This window comes from Schistocerca gregaria, chromosome X, assembly GCF_023897955.1.
Source record: "Schistocerca gregaria isolate iqSchGreg1 chromosome X, iqSchGreg1.2, whole genome shotgun sequence".
NCBI classification, from domain to species: Eukaryota; Metazoa; Arthropoda; class Insecta; order Orthoptera; family Acrididae; genus Schistocerca; species Schistocerca gregaria.
Window position 1 is genome coordinate 443,183,955 of NC_064931.1, and position 14,367 is coordinate 443,198,321.

Genomic DNA, 14,367 nt, shown 5'->3' on the forward strand with positions numbered 1-14,367 from the left:
GTGCTGTGTGGATGTTTTTGATATCCCCTAGGCAAGCCTGATCTGGTGAGATGAAATGAGGCAGGGTAGGTCTTATACGGTTTGCTAATAGTCTGGTGAGTATCTTCATGTCGCAGTTGACGAATGTTAAAGGGCGGTAATCATGTACTCGAGGCCCACCTTTAGGTTTATGAACCGGAATAATTATTCCTTCTACGAGGGGCGTGCGGAGCGGCACCGAGGGGGACATAAGTTCCTGACAGATGGTTGTCAACTTGGGAGCCAGTAAATACTGGAAAGTTCTATAAAACTCCACAGGGAGCCCGTTAGGGCCGAGAGACTTGTTCACCGCTCCTTTACCTATGGCGTCGATAACTTCGTCTTCCGTAATGTCGTTCAATAATTCAGTTTTTAAATTCTGTGGGACACTAACATAAACCAGTCGTGAGACTCCTGTCAGCGTCGTCGGGTCGGAACATTGAGCAGAATAAAGTCGTGCGTAATGGTCGAAGAAGGCTGCACCAACATCGCGTTGTGTGGTGTGGTGACGGCGGTCCTCAGTAGTGATGGCCTGAATCAGCGCCCGTCTTCGCAGTTTAATTTCTCGAAAGACGTCGTACGTTGTGGGTCGTTCCGTTGTGAGTCTGTCATGTGTTCTGGCTCGGACGATCGTCCCTTTGAGGTGTCGGCACATATGGGCTACGAGCTGTGCCGTCGCACACTGTAATGTTATCTGTCGTTCATGTGTGGATGGCAAGGAGGCACAATCGTGAAGGACGGTGAAATAAAAATCGAGGGTATGCCGCCTCCAAGCAGCGGTCTAACGACCATACGTAATAAAGGTTCTCCGTAGGGCCGGCTTGGCGCAGTTTAATCACCAACTGATCGATGTAGGATACGTCGGGAGGCGGCGGACGCACGAACTCCACGTATCCTCGATGGCGCGTCGACAGTGCGGAGAAGCGAGATGAGCAAAGATTAATTTCCAGGTATGTCGGCTGCGCCACACCGGTCGGCGACGAAGGGTGACGGCACGTATATAGGCCTCATGATCAGAAACGATATTGGCCACACCTCCGCGCCGCTCACTGTTGCTGCGAGAGAACGGGCAACATAAATCCTATCAGTGCGACTAGACGAGTGGCTCGTGAATAGAATATATCCCAGTCGATTTCCTCGGACATGTTCCCGTGTATTTACCAGCTGGAGATTGCTGATGAGTGTCCCAAGTCCGGAGCGCTGTGAATCGCATGGCAGCTAATCTTTAGGTGCTTGGGTACTACTGAAATCGCCCCTAATACCAAGTCATAGCGTCTGCCCTAAAAATGCGCTGCTACTCCTTCTGCGAATAAGAGCGATCGGCCACGACGACGATCGTACTTCGTCCGCCTACAGGCCCTCCCTGAGGAGACTCCATAGTTAGTTGGTGACGTGTGCGACACATGACCCTTGTAACCATACATACCCGGGAAATCGGCGACGAAGACTTGGAGAAAGACAACGTCAACGGCTGCTGCACTGAGCATGTCTTGGAGCAGCGACAACTTCGTACATGTCGGAATGGTATTTATGTTGATGGACGATAAGCGATAAGTCTGTAGATCGTCTCCTGCAATGGGGGCCGCCGTCAGCGCCGCCGTAAAAGTTGGGGCCTGGAATCTGCAGGCCGCGTCTGCGCTGTCATCTGTTGCTACTCGGGAGGCGCTGAGGTGTAGGAGAAGAGACCTCTCTCTTCATCCACCACAGCGGGCGCAGAATCGTCTTCAATGTCAACCGCCCAAGATTCGGAAGTTAACAGTGGCTGCGGTAGAACACTTGTGAGCTGAGTGACCATGGGTGAGCCAGCCGGAGTAGCCGAGCGGTTCTAGGTGCTACTGCCTGGAACCGCGAGACCGCTACGGTCACAGGTTCGAATCCTGCCTCGATCATGGATCCGTGTGCTGTCCTTAGGTTAGTTAGGTTCTAGTAGTTCTAAGTTCTAGGGGACTGATGACCTCAGAAGTTAAGTCCCATAGTGCTCAGAGCCATTTGAACCATTTTTTTGACCAAGGGTGAATCCGCAGTTGTTTCTGGTTAAGTACCAGTGGGGGCGCTGTGCTTGTGATCTGTTTTCCGAGAGAGCGGCAACGGGTTTGTCGAAATCAGAGAAAGTATCAGGTGAGGGCGATCCTGTGTCATCCATTTTTCTCGTCTCGTCAGCTGTCCGGTTGACAACTGGAGAAGACGTCCGCTGGAGGCAATCGTCTGAGGGTATGCGACGTCGCCTTTTATGTTTCCTCGATGACCTTTGTTTGTGGACGTGTGTTCGAAGGAGCGTGTGGCTCCCGCATCGCAACCCCCTCAGGGAGAAAAGCAGAGGTCGGTACAACTTTTTGCGTCGTGTTCCATTCTTTCGTGTCGATGGAGTCGATGGGCGGCTATCTGCAATCTCTGTGGACTCCGTAATGATGTTTGTCAATCCAGGACTTGCGACGGGTGCGCATTCTAACGCTTTCTGTCTCCCAAGAGCCTTTCGTGTGCCATGATGGTCGATCGTGTCAACCCTGCGTAATTGAAGGGGAGAGACGTGAGCGTAGGAAGTGCTGCCGTGTCATCTGATGGAATTTTTGTAACCCGACGTTGAATACACGCCGAACGTACATGACCCTCCTAGCCACAACCAGAATAAGTGTGTGGCTGTCCATCGTACATTTCGATTGTTCGACATCCGCCTATGACTAAGTAGGATGGCACGTGTTTCCTTAATTCAATTTCGACTTGTCAGACACCGTTGAGGACCTGGTATGTCTCGAAGGTGTTCCGTTTTTCGGCCACGTGGCTAATTACCGTCCCATACCGGCGGAAAGCTGCGGTAACACTCTTAGTGTGCGTAATACTAGTCCTGCATTGTCAACGGTAACCGCCCCGATATGACAGTCGGAGTGTTTGAACTTGAGAGTTTTCGCACGTCTGCTCACAACAGCGTGACATAACTTTTCATCAACCACGTTGACGTGCTGTGGTGGTATTTGAACTTCGTTACGGATGAATCGTTCGATTTCAAAAGCTCGTGGTCTTGCGTGGTCAGGCTGGAAGCTGATCTTTATGGTAGCTTTTCTGTACGAAAGAGCCATAGCGACTCAGTGTCCACGGACGTGAGTACTAGCTGCGACGAGGAAGTAAACAAACTACGCGCGCTCGCGACTCTGTGGACGGGACGTAAATAAGACGTCCTCGTCGCTCACCTACGGAAAGCAGACTGCGTACCTTAAACGTTACAATGCGTAACCAGCTTCCTATACAATATTTTATAGCTGTATACTATCCAGCGAAATTCCGAAATTCTGTTTTGTCGATTACTCGAAAACGACGATCTATCAGGGTGAATTGCTGTAGGATGTGATACTTGGGACCTTAACTTAAATCACCGTACAGATGATTTCCTAAAGTACGTCCCATCACTGGGAACTTCTCCTTGTTAGAGTGCATTTCGATAAAAGAAATAGCCTTAATAGTGTAAAAGGGATTTACAAAGAAAAGTAATGCTTTGCCAGAAGAAATGTGTGTTTCATACCTAAAGTATTTTATATAGTGCCCTTCTTCCTGGGAGGAATGATAAACATTAACGTTAAAATTTGAAACTATCATAATTTGTGAATGTTTAATTGTTCTGTCTTTTTTTATTCATTGCTAGATTGTAGTGACATTATCTGAAAACGACGTGGTTGACTACTGACCTGCCTGTAAGTGTCCTCGATCGTGGGAATGTAAGACTCGCGGAACGTGCCTTTGACGAATCGCAGCACGAGCGAGCTCTTCCCCACACCGCCAGCGCCGAACACCACTACACGATAATCGTTGCTCTGCTCCGGCATCCTGATCTGCACTGCCACTGCAACAGAAGGGACACAGTATCAAGTAATGATCAATCGCTACCTTTCAACGCTACAGTTAGCCACCATAGGTTATCAACGTGATTTTTTTCTTATTATCTATAGCTGTTAATTAATAACTTGCATCTAACGGGTATTAAAGATCTTGATACGACACACTTTACATACCGTATTGGTAATTCGACAAGTAAAGTAACAAAAGTTGTCATTAAATAGCCACTTATGCACCAATACTATAGTATGGCACATGCCTCATAGGTTTTCAGTAAGAACGAAGGGCTTTCAGTAAGTAACGCTACACTTCTTTCTTAAAGCACGTTGGTTTTGGTAGGATTCCAGTACCCCATATTATTCCAAACTCTTCTGTCTACATACCCCCATTTCTCAACATGATCTCCTTTCAATGCGAGGCCTTACGCCACCTGACTGGGAAGGCCTGCGTGCCCGCATGGCACCACTCTACTGATCGACGTCGGAGCCAACGTCTTGCTGCATCAATAACCTCCCAATCATCCACGTACTGTTTCTCACAGAGAGCATCCTTCATTCGGCCGAAAAGATGGAAGGCGAAAGGTGCGAGATGGGGCTGTAGGGTGGATGAGGATGAACATTCCAATGAAGGTTTGAGAGCTATCGAGAGTGCAGGCTTGTGTGAAACGTCCAGTTGAGCAGCGAGGTGTATGACTGCGATATGTCGATCACTTCGAATGAGAGTGTCCGCACGTTTCAACATCGCAGGAGTCAGCTGTGTGCAGCCGGTCGGCACGCGGGAGCTCGTACAGGCATGCGCGACCTTGTTGCGATGATGACAGACACCTCAGCGTTTTTTTGTTCACTGGCATCTCTCCGCAGACTTTTGCAAGCGCCTATGAATATCTGCGACGTTCTGGTTTTCTGGCAAAAGAGACTCAATGCCAGATCTCTGTTTGGAATGCACCTCCGCTACAGACGTTCCTTTGAGAGCTATGTGTAGCGCAGCCACCTGTCAGAACATCATAAAAGAGGGAATATTCCATGATGTTCCACAGCAAATTCCGCATTTTTTACCCAAAATTGGCCGAGAAAAATATGTGTTGCATTACTTATTTAACGCCCCTCCTTGTCTTCTTTTTGAATATTTTGGATAGAACATATTTGCTGGAAACGTTGTTTACAGATATGAAAATCACTCCACAAGAAACACAGTAACAGTTCACCTGTTTTGAGGGCTGAGTTTGATTGGACGTTACTATTCGGAAACAAAATATAAATTGAGAGAAGCCGGATCAGTTTCTGGGCAAGCTCTTTCAAACGGCGCTGGGTGTCTCAGTAATTAGTAGTGTTCACTGTAAAGAAGACGGGTAGAAGGACGCCCTCGTGACCTCGAAAGAACACTCTCTTAACTTCGATAACTGCTGGAATTATTGATGAAGATGATATTTCTTTCCCTATAACAGAAGCTTTCATTCTACCCTACCTCTAGAAACTCCTAAACAGTCAGCGTAGCCTTAAGAGATAGGATGAACTGCGAGACACGTCTACATGTGCTAATTACTGGTGAGAAATAATTGTTAAGAAAAGAATCCGATACATCATGCCATTATCGAATTTATAAACACTGAAATCAGTCAAGCAGGCCCTGGCGCGCGCAAATTCAAGTGGTCCGCCAGCGCAAATTCAAGTGGTCCGCCAGTCACGGATCGCCAAACATGTGCTTCGTTTGGTTTCCTGAACCGACCAAGAGAGCGATACAAAAATTAGGCTGGAACGGTTGTAAGAATCGGACCTGAGCCAAAGGCTGAGCGGTCTCGTGCGCTATAGACTGTTTTACGAAAGGGCAGGTTGGTTGATTTGGGGAAGGGGACCAAAAAGCGAGTTCTTTCAAAAGAACCACCCCGGTATTTGCCTGAATCGATTTAGGGAAATCACGGTAAACGTAAATCAGGATGGCTGGACACGGGTCTTTACCGTCGTCCTCCCGAATGGGAGTCCAGTGTGCGCTACGAGAGCAACTGACTTAATTGTACCAGGCAGGCCGCTTCAATTTGCGTGCGCAACTCACTGAATTGCTAAATCCAATGCTAATTAACTCGGAAACGACGCTAAAATCGAATTTTTCCATAATAATTATTTTTCAGCAGAAGCTGCCACCTAACACCGTTACAGGCTTTTCAGACTGTTTCTGCCCGTCCCGTATATGTCCTGACACTTCGGAGCTATAGCTATCACTGATATGTAGCTAGAACGATGGAAATGTTAACTGCAGCACTCCTTAGTAATAAGGATCAGCGGCGGCTTAATTGACCATCAAACTATATCTTTCCCATGGCAATAATGGTGTGTAAATCTTGGTATATTTGAAAAGATAAGGACAGAAAGAAAATTTTCCGACCTAGCAGTGACAAATAGTACGTCTTAGGCCAGCAATGGACTTATTTTCGATATAATCGAACTTGAACTTTGTGGTACTCTTTCCTGAAATCTAGATTCCGTTCCGGACGTTATATTACGAAACATTTGTAAAATATGCATATATGAGTGTCGTAATACCTTCATAAGGCTGAGAACATTTCTTAGCTAACTAAGTGATTTCCGATGTTTGTTCCCAAACACGAGCTCTCGAACAGAATTCTACGCCGTAAAAGCATGTGCTGTAGACTAAGAGAAACTGTTACTGAAGTGCCGGCCGGAGTGGCCGTGTGGCCGTGCGGTTCTGGGAGCTACATTCTGGAGCCGAGCGACCGTTTCGGTCGCAGGTTCGAATCCTGCCCTGGAATGGATGTGTGTGATGTCCTTAGGCTAGTTAGGTTTAGTTAGGCCTAAGTTCTAGGCGACTGATGACCTCAGAAGTTAAGTCGCATAGTGCTCAGAGCCATTTGAACCGTTTTTTGTTACTGAAGTAATTTTTGCATTTATAAAAAAAAGTATGTAATATAGTAGCAACGCTATAGTCGAACGACTGGTCTAATAGCAGAACATTACTTCCGGATGTAAGTGGAAGGCGAGAGACAGCTTATATGAAGTACAAACGAATAACATACTTTTTGTTTGAGCGGATGACTTGAATCGTGAGCTATGTACTGCTTGGAATGTACATGAATATTTAGGGAACGTAATCAGCTTCAGATTTTGAAATTGTAGGCTAGTAAAAATGTGTTGACATTCCATAGAGATCTCAAAACTGAATATTTTTGGCAAGGGAAGTACGGAAACTGACACAAATATGATATTCGGCATCGCCAGATATTTGTTCTAAGCGAGAGAATTGCAGCGTGTCCAACCGAGAATCGTGGTGACAAACATTCGTAGCTGCGATTCGGAATATGGAATATGACATTACTTGCCTGAAGATCCTTGAGTATTGACGAAAGGAGCGGTTGACTACCAGTCCACTACCCTATAGGAGAATAGCACTACGTAGTTTGATTTTATGTTTTATTTACAAAATAAAAACGTGTGCGAAGGACGTTGCGTTCCTGGTGAGTGCACAACAACTGAATACGATGCCGACATTCTACAGAAGCGATGCGGCATCCTTTACATAATAACTTCATGCTCATAATTTTGTTACGTTATTTCAATAACTTTCTCAAAAGGTACATGTGTTGAAGTATTAATTATTACGATAATACTAATTGAAAAGAGAACTGTTACTTTGGCGCAGGCTATATAGCTACATTCATTTCTGTTAAGAAATTCGTTTTTGGTTTCGAGATTTCTAGACTTCATATTATTACGAAGGAACATTTTTAATGCAGAGCTTTCCATTCCACAGCAAACATACACTGCCTAACAAAAGAAGTGAAGCACTCGAAAGATATGATCGGATGTCAAATTAACTGGACCTGAGCCAAAGGCTGAGCGGTCTCGTGCGCTATCGACTGTTTTACGAAAGGACAGGTTGGTTGATTTGGGGAAGGGGACCAAAAACCGAGTTCTTTCAAAAGAACCACCCCGGAATTTGCCTGAAGCGATTTAGGGAAATCACGGTTAACGTAAATCAGGATGGGTAGGTAAATGATTGAAGTTGCAGTTTGCTCTAAAAGGTTGAAGGGCCACCAGAGTGCATTAGTGTTCTTCGTTTTTAGTATTTTTTCCATGCCTGGTGGGGTAAATAAGGGGTCTGAATAGTATCTGATGTTGAGTAATCACTATGAAGAAACCGGAGGAGTCGCTCACTCGTGTGAGACAGCGTTATCGTCACATGACAGAGTTTGAAACCTGACTCATTCTGTGTCTGTTCGAATAGTGCAATATCCTGATTATGGTGCATTCTTATACGACAGTGGTCCTATGTTGGACATGACGGGAGGCACGGGTGTCAACTCTGTTCCAGTAGCAGTATCCAGGGTATTAAGGACCAGTTAACAGCTGTGGGCCAGCTTGTCTCAGGAGGGAATACGACGGCTTTAAAATACCCTTATGAACCAAATCAGTACATGCATTCACGCCAGTGGAGGTGTAACGTCATACTGATAAGGCGGCCCATACCGTCAAGAATCTCTAAATTTTACACTATTTCGTAATCACTGAAATTTTGTAACGTACCCTCTCAATCAGTGAAATTTTATTTAGATTGCTCCACACATTGTGGGTGCTTCACTTTTTTCGTCAGGCCCTAATACGTTGGTCATGTGCCTTTCACACGCTTTTCCTTTCTTCCCTCCTCCCCCCACTAGCAACCATTTCCTAAGTAATGCCTAATTTGATCCCTACATTGGTGCCCATCTAGACGCGGTATTTTAACGTTTGATTCACACTGAAGAATGTGACATGTTACAGTGAAACGAAACAAATGTGATGAGTGTCTATGTATAGGGTAAGGAGGCTACGACTGCTCACTCCACATAAATGCGGAATGACTAAAAATTTCGAGGTGCAGTTGTAGCTAAGCTATAGCGGGCAACGAGTGCAAATTTCCCATGTAAGCAAGTAGTTTGTAGAATTTATAGCTACCGAACTATAGCACCGATATTTTAAAAATGAACTATATATTTTTTATATGCCACTGGAGAGAGTCTTCGAAGAGCACTTAAACGACGTAACATGTGTGGAACTTGATCAAACAGTAAAAGTAACATCGCCGCAAGGTGCAAAACGCTGTGCCACCATGGGGAAAAAGAGTTCCCGCAAACCTCTGGCGTTCGTGGCTAACACGTAACTCGTGTACGGTTCGTGTATTCATTGTTATGAATCTCATATCAAGTGCTCTAAGTGTTGACCTTGAGCACTGATCCATGTTCAAAAGGAACAATGATGTCGATAAATACAATACTAAAAGAAAAAATGTCACTCATTTTTCCACCTTAATGTTGTCTTTAACACAAAAATTGGTGCACAAAGCTGCAACAAAAATTTTTGATCACTTACCCAGTGATATAAAATGTCTGGTAGACAGCTGTAAAATGTGAAACCAAACTGAAAAAAGCTTCTCTTTCACAACTCCTGTTCCGGAGAAGCATTTCTGTTATTGTAATGTGTAAAAGTTGGTGGGTAGGAATTACTAACTCACATCCGTATATTTTTTATGAAAAGGCCTTGTAAATGTTCAGCACATAGCGATATTTACAAATTAATTTGCGAAGTGAATGTAAAATGATTCTTTCAACAACATTACGATTTATAGTGAAAAATGATCCATGGAACGTGAAACTAAGTAACTAATTAGGCAATTCCGAACAGATTATCCTGCACATGGAATTCCATTTGGACTTACCTCACTACAGGCCCATGTTTACGGTATTACGTGTCTTCGAAAGTAGTCGGTATTTCCTTGTAGATACGTTGGTTCAAATGGCTCTGAGCACTATGGGACTCAACTGCTGTGGTCATCAGTCCCCTAGAACTTAGAACTACTTAAACCTAACTAATCTAAGGACATCACACACATCCATGCCCGAGGCAGGATTCGAACCTGCGACCGTAGCAGTCGCACGGTTCCGGACTGCGCGCCTAGAACCGCGAGACCACCGCGGCCGGCGTAGATACGTTGTTTTAATATTTTATACAGATATAGTTTAACGGGACTTAAAATGCCCTGAAGTTTACCAAATGTATGCTTCGTATTTTATAGTAATTGCTCACGATTCACTGCTCTACTAAATAGGAGTGTTACGAAATTAATTCGCTGATTGCGAATTCTTTGACGTCAGCCGTATTAGGTATAGATCAACACAACGAGAACGAGAAACATCGGTAAGAAGTGTCAAAGCTTTTTCTGATACAGTGACTCGAACCCGGGCCTCCCGGATGAGAGCCAGGTATCCTAGACCCGTTCTTGTGGGTGTCCTTTCTCCCCTTCCATCCCAGCCGTGCTGTTAGCTCTGGTTGCCATCACTGGCTAGTTTCTTAACTTTATTTTCTGTTGCTTTAGTTTATTATTGTTGAGACGATGGGAATTTGTATACGTAATGCTGCGGTAATACTTTTTTCACCAGTTCACTAACGTCTTCGAAGTTCGTTTTCTCGAAGTGTTGCTTTCCCTCAGTCTTTTTCATTACTGTCCTATACACGTGTATTCCACGGTGTGTTACGTAGGTTTGGCTTCTCTTAACTTTGGGGACGCAGTCGCCCAGATGACCGCAGTGCGTTTTTCTTTACTTTTATTTATGTATAGATTTTTTGCTAAATATAAAAGCACTGGTTATGCTTCTTTCCAGAAGAAAGAAAAAAAATCTATAAAAGTCTCCTTGTGTTGGAATAGATAGTTAAAAAGTATAAACATAACTTTAGATTTACAGTGATATGTTGTCTGAAGCTCTTGACATCGTGGTGGTACAATTTTCTTGCTTGTTACTACGTAGGTAATGTTGAATGAAGTAACGTAAGATTATGATATTTTAGAACAAAACACACTATAAAACGGCCTCTCCTTCTACAAAACTAAACGTACTGTATAAAGAACACGAAATCGTGCACTTCTTAACTCATATGATAATGCTCGATTTAAAATGTTTATTCACTGCAAGTGATTTTCTTTCCTAGTTTTTCTTCTTTCCTTGCTTGGAATTTCTTTTTCTTCTTAATCTTGTTCCTTCCTTGTCAAACAAAGTTACTACCATGCTATCGAAAATGGTTTTCGGAGTTGTATATCTTTCATCTGCCAGTGTGCTGTTTCCATACCTCTCTCTCTATTCTCAGCGATCACAGGCCCTGTGGACCACGCGCTGCATCAACTTTCCACCTTGTACGAGGTCGGCCCATTGGTCTTGTTGCTTGGAGAGTTCCTTCAAACGCGTTCTTGGTGATTTTGTTGTTCTCCAGTCTAGCCACATGTCCAGCCCATTTCAGTCTCCTACTTTTTAATTTCTGAATGATAGTGGGTTGCTTTATTAACTGATGAATTTCATTGTTCTTTCGAATTCTCCATACGCCATTCTCCAAGACAGGTCCCCAGGTTTTTCTCATCACTTTTCTTTCGAAAACATTCAGTATTTGTCTTTCATTCTTTGTAAGCGTCCAGCTTTCTGAACCGTACAGTACTATGGGGTGAATGATAGTGTTGTAAATCTTCATCTTTGTGGCGATTGACAAAGCTTTACTTTTGAGTGGGTTGCTTAGAGGGTACAGACATCTTGACCCTGAGGCTATTCTTTCGTTTATGTCCATTGTTATGACATTTTTACTCTTGAAACGTGATCAAAGGTATTTAAACTGAAGAACTTTACTGAATTTAGAATGTTGGTCAATTTCAAAGTAAGGATCTGGGTTTATTACTCGACCAGTTTCCATATATTCTGTTTTCTCTTGGTTAATCAAAAGCCCCATTTTGCTGGCATTGTGCCTGAGAGATCTGTACAGTTTCACTCAGCAACACTATATCATCTGCATAAGCCACGAGTTTTACTTCACTGTGTTCGAATCGGAGCCCATTGTATAGATGTAAATTACTCTCCCGTACCATTTTCTCTAACGCAAAGTTGAAGAGGACACATGAAAGAGAGCCTCCTAGTCGTAAGCCTGTTTTAATTGCAAAGGTGGGGGATATGGATCCTCTGAAATTCACTGCTGCCTGGGAGCTATCCATGCACACTTGTATCATCCTAATGATTTTACTGGGTATACTAAATTCTCGTAAAGTGTTGTAGAGGCTACTTGTGTGGATGCTGTCATAGGCTCGCTGGAAGGCAACGAAGAGACAGTGGATGTTTTTATTAAATTCCCAGTATTTCTTAAAGATACGTCGTATAGTAAACAAATTATCTGGTTTGGAACGGTTTGTTTGAAATACAGCCTGGTAATCTTGAATAATGTTTTCTGGGTAAGGTTTAAGTTTTTCCAAAATGATCATTGACAGGATTTTGTATGTTATGTTCAGCAAACCGATTCTTCTGTAATTTCCACATTCCATTCTGTTTCCTTTCTTGTATATGGGACAAATTATTGCAGTGTTCCAATCCTCAGGCAGTATTTCAGTTTTCCAGATCATTGTGATAAGGTTATAAATTTTTTTGTGTAATTTGCTTCCTCCTTCTTTTAATATCTCTGCTAATATCTGGTCCTCGCCTGCTGCCTTGTTGTTTTTCAGCTTTTGAATTGTGTGGATTACTTCCTGTTTTGTGATTCTACATTCGTCATTATTAATGCTGTTATTCTCAGACATTGCGTAATTGGTTATGTGCGGATCACTGCAATTTAACATTTATGAGGAGTACTTTTTCCATCTTTCTAAGATATATTCCAGCTGCGTTAGCATATTTTGATTTTTATCTTTTACGAGTAGGTTTTCACTTTGATAACCTCTCTAACTTTTCTTTGCATACTGAAACAACTTCTTTAAGTTTCCATTTCTGCTTTCCATTTCTATAGATTCTAGGACTCCAGTTAGATATTTCCTTTTCTCTTTTCGTAGAACTCTTGCTGTTTCTCTTCTAACCGTCTTGAAGGTCTCTCAGTTGTCCTCATTCTTCTTATTATGCAGCCACAGCATCCTGGCTTGTTTCCTCTTTTACATTGCTCTCTGACACTTTTCGTTGAACCATTTCTGTTTCTTCGTTTTCTTTTTCCTGCCCAGTGTTTTTTCTGCTGCATCTGTTACTACAGTCTTTTTTCTTTCCCAAGCCTTTCCATTTATTTTCACCTCAGTTGTTTTACTATGTTTCCTCCTCAGTTTCTTGCAATGATGTAGATCGGTTATTTATTTCAATCGCATGGGTTTCTTTAACAGACAGTTCCTTCAGTCGTTCGATGTCTAAATTAGGTTTGGGTGTGGCTTTTGGTTGTTGATTCCAAATCATCTTGATTTTCATCTTTCCTACCACTAGGAAATGATGTGAGCCAATTTGAGCTTCTCTGTACGTTCTGACATCTCTTATAAATGAATTGCAACGTTGATATGTCATAACATGATCAATCTGATTTAAGGTTTTGCCATATGGAGAGCAGCATGTACCTTTGTGTATATCTCTGTGAGGGAACATCGTCGAGCAAATTCTCATATTTTTTGACAGTGCAAAGTTGAGCATTTTTAATAAATTTTTGTTTGTGCTCGACTGCTTGCAATGTTCTCCTACTGTGAGGATGAACATATCCTCTTTACCTATTTTTCCATTAAAGTCCCCTAGGATAATTCTCATATTTCTTGTTGGAATGCTTTCGATTACTCTCTCTAATTGTTCATAGTACGCATCTTTCTCATTCTCAGTTGAATCTTTAGTAGGTGCGTGGACATTTATGAATGTTATATCTACCACTGGCATTTGATTGTAATGTAAGCCATTGTTTTGTTAATGGGATGGAATTCCTTAACCTGATTAACAATATTGTTCTTAACAGCAAAACCAGTACCAAATTCACGATGTTTTTCATCTCCCTCATAAAATATGACACAATTGTCCTTCGAGTGTATCCCCTCTCCAAGCCACCTAACTTTCTGTATAGCTACAATGTTTGTCTTGTATGTTTTTCATTCAAATATCAAAGTCGCTGCCGCAGGTGGCTTATTAAGACTACGAGCGTTCCATGTCCCAAAGTGTTCCTTGTTTCCATCTCGCGAATTTCTGTTCCATAGCCCATGTCCGTTTCCTTTAAAGCCATTATTCGAGGCAAATCGTTGATGTGAGCGAGTATGTATAGAATCTCCTGGCCGCGTTCTGAGCGCTGCGCAGGTTGAGCTTGGTGATGGGGCTGCCACCTTCCAGCTTCCAAGCTCGCTGAGTAATATTTTGGATTACCATTTCCTAGGCAGTTTACCTTTCCTAGGCTCTGTCTGAGCTCTGTCTGCCCCGTAGAGATGCCTTCTGCCTCTTCTACCACTGGAATGCTATAAGAACATTCTCTTCCGGCATCCGACCCGCTGACTTCCTCTTCACTGGTTTTGGTCCACCCAAGGTACTTTATTTCCCCGGTACCCATCATATCTGGTGAGCATTCACCTATTCACCACCGGGAGAGGCGCCCGATGGGGGACCAGCAACCCCTCACGGTTCCATTTATATTTGGAAATTCACTGAGCTGTCATCTCCGCATCTGGTGACTACGTAGTGTGCATATTTATCCAGAAGCCACATCACTGTTCAATTTTTTTTAGTTGGATAGA

At 43.3% G+C, this 14,367-nt stretch overlaps 1 protein-coding gene across 5 annotated transcripts in view; it reads right to left on the bottom strand.

The window, feature by feature from the left end:
* LOC126298635 (GTP-binding protein Di-Ras2) overlaps positions 1–14,367 on the bottom strand; it is an 847,028-nt gene that overhangs the window by 129,805 nt on the left and 702,856 nt on the right. For all 5 annotated transcript variants that reach the window (XM_049990046.1, XM_049990044.1, XM_049990043.1 and 2 more), the window contains one exon: positions 3,696–3,850. In XM_049990046.1, the coding sequence (XP_049846003.1) occupies positions 3,696–3,833 (138 nt within the window). In that variant the 5' untranslated portion in view covers positions 3,834–3,850. The remainder of the gene's footprint in view (positions 1–3,695; positions 3,851–14,367) is intronic.